This window comes from Haliaeetus leucocephalus, unplaced genomic scaffold, assembly GCF_000737465.1.
Source record: "Haliaeetus leucocephalus isolate CR32 unplaced genomic scaffold, Haliaeetus_leucocephalus-4.0 Scaffold536, whole genome shotgun sequence".
In the NCBI taxonomy this organism is placed as follows: domain Eukaryota; kingdom Metazoa; phylum Chordata; class Aves; order Accipitriformes; family Accipitridae; genus Haliaeetus; species Haliaeetus leucocephalus.
The window spans coordinates 178,222-179,457 of record NW_010972972.1 but is presented as its reverse complement, the minus strand read 5'-3'; the positions used below and the strand labels follow the sequence as shown (position 1 = coordinate 179,457).

Here is a 1,236-nt window from a genome sequence, read left to right as displayed (position 1 = left end):
CGGCCCGCTGCCTCCCCCCCAGCCTCCCCCCCTCTCTCGCCCTGTTTCCGTCTCTCGCCCTCGCTGCTTCGCCGTCTCTCCCTGTCCCCTCTACCCTCCTCCTCCTCCTCCTGCCGCCCCTCTGCCCGGCTCCGCCCGGGGGCCATCTCCCCCGCGCCCTTCCTCCTAGCCCCCGAGGCCGCCCTAGCCCGCTGCCCCGGCCGGTCCCCCCAGCAGTATAGGTAGGAGTAGTAGTCGGTGGAATATAAAAACCTTGGCGATTTGCGCCTCGATCAGGGAGACGATGTCCTTGGCGAAGGGCACGTTCTCCTCGGCCAGGATGGTCAGCATGTTGATGTGCGGCTTGCTGTTGAACGTCAGGTCCTCCAGCGATGACTGGTAATCGCGGCACGCGTCCTCCCGGGCCTCGCTGCTACCAGCGCTGCTCTCCGGGGCCGACATGCTTCTCCGACCGGGGCCCGCACCAGGACCCGACCCACCGACCGAGAGCCCCCTCCCCGCGATCCCCTGCCGCCGCCGCCGCCGAGCGATGCCGCCCCCCCCGCCGCTGCCGCTGGGCTCCTCTACCGCATCCTCCGGGCTGCGGCTCCCGCTGGCTGTGGTGCTGCCGTTCGCGCTGCCGCTCCTTCAGCCGCCGCCGACTCAGTCTCAACGCTCACAAAATGGCGGCGGCGGCTACGGTTCGCAAACCTCTTCCTCCAACCGTTGCGTCATGTGAAATTGTTCTCAGGAAAGGGGCCGGCGGCTTGGAAAGCCCCTTTTGTTCGCTGGCTGCGCCCCGATTGGCCGGCGTCCCCTCTGCTCAGCTCGCGATTGGCTCGCCCACTGCGACGGCGGCCTCTAATTGGCTAGCACCGCCCTTCGCCCCCTCCGATTGGCTCCTGCCCTAAAGCCCCGCTCTCACCCCGGCGTCCCGACTCGCAATTGGTTGCGTTTCCCGACGCCCCTGCTCCTAACCCGCTGCGCCTCTTCCTACCGCCTTCCCTCCCTGCCCGCAGCTCTGATTGGTGGCCCGCGCGATCCCGCCTTTCCGCCGAGACCGCGACCGTGACTGAGCGGCCCCGCCCCCTGTCCGCCATTGGGTCAGCCGTTGGCTTGGCAACGCCGTTACCCGCGCCGCCCCGCCTCCCGCTCCCTATTGGGTCAGCCGTTGGCCTGGCAACGCCACCCCGCCCACCCCCCTGGGGCGGGCCCGCGGCCGAGCGGCGGGCGCTGCAGGGCGGCCTCGCCGCCTCA

General features: G+C 70.2%; 1 protein-coding gene across 3 annotated transcripts in view; it reads right to left on the bottom strand.

Annotated features, from left to right (window-relative positions):
• Window positions 1-989, bottom strand: part of PCF11 (PCF11 cleavage and polyadenylation factor subunit) — a 21,200-nt gene extending 20,211 nt beyond the window's left edge. Inside the window, exon 1 of one of the 3 annotated variants that reach the window (XM_010576552.1) lies at window positions 253-989. In XM_010576552.1, the coding sequence (XP_010574854.1) occupies window positions 253-441 (189 nt within the window). In that variant the 5' untranslated portion in view covers window positions 442-989. The remainder of the gene's footprint in view (window positions 1-252) is intronic. The other 2 variants (XM_010576553.1, XM_010576554.1) reach the window with 2 other exon arrangements.
• Window positions 990-1,236: the final 247 nt, after the last annotated feature.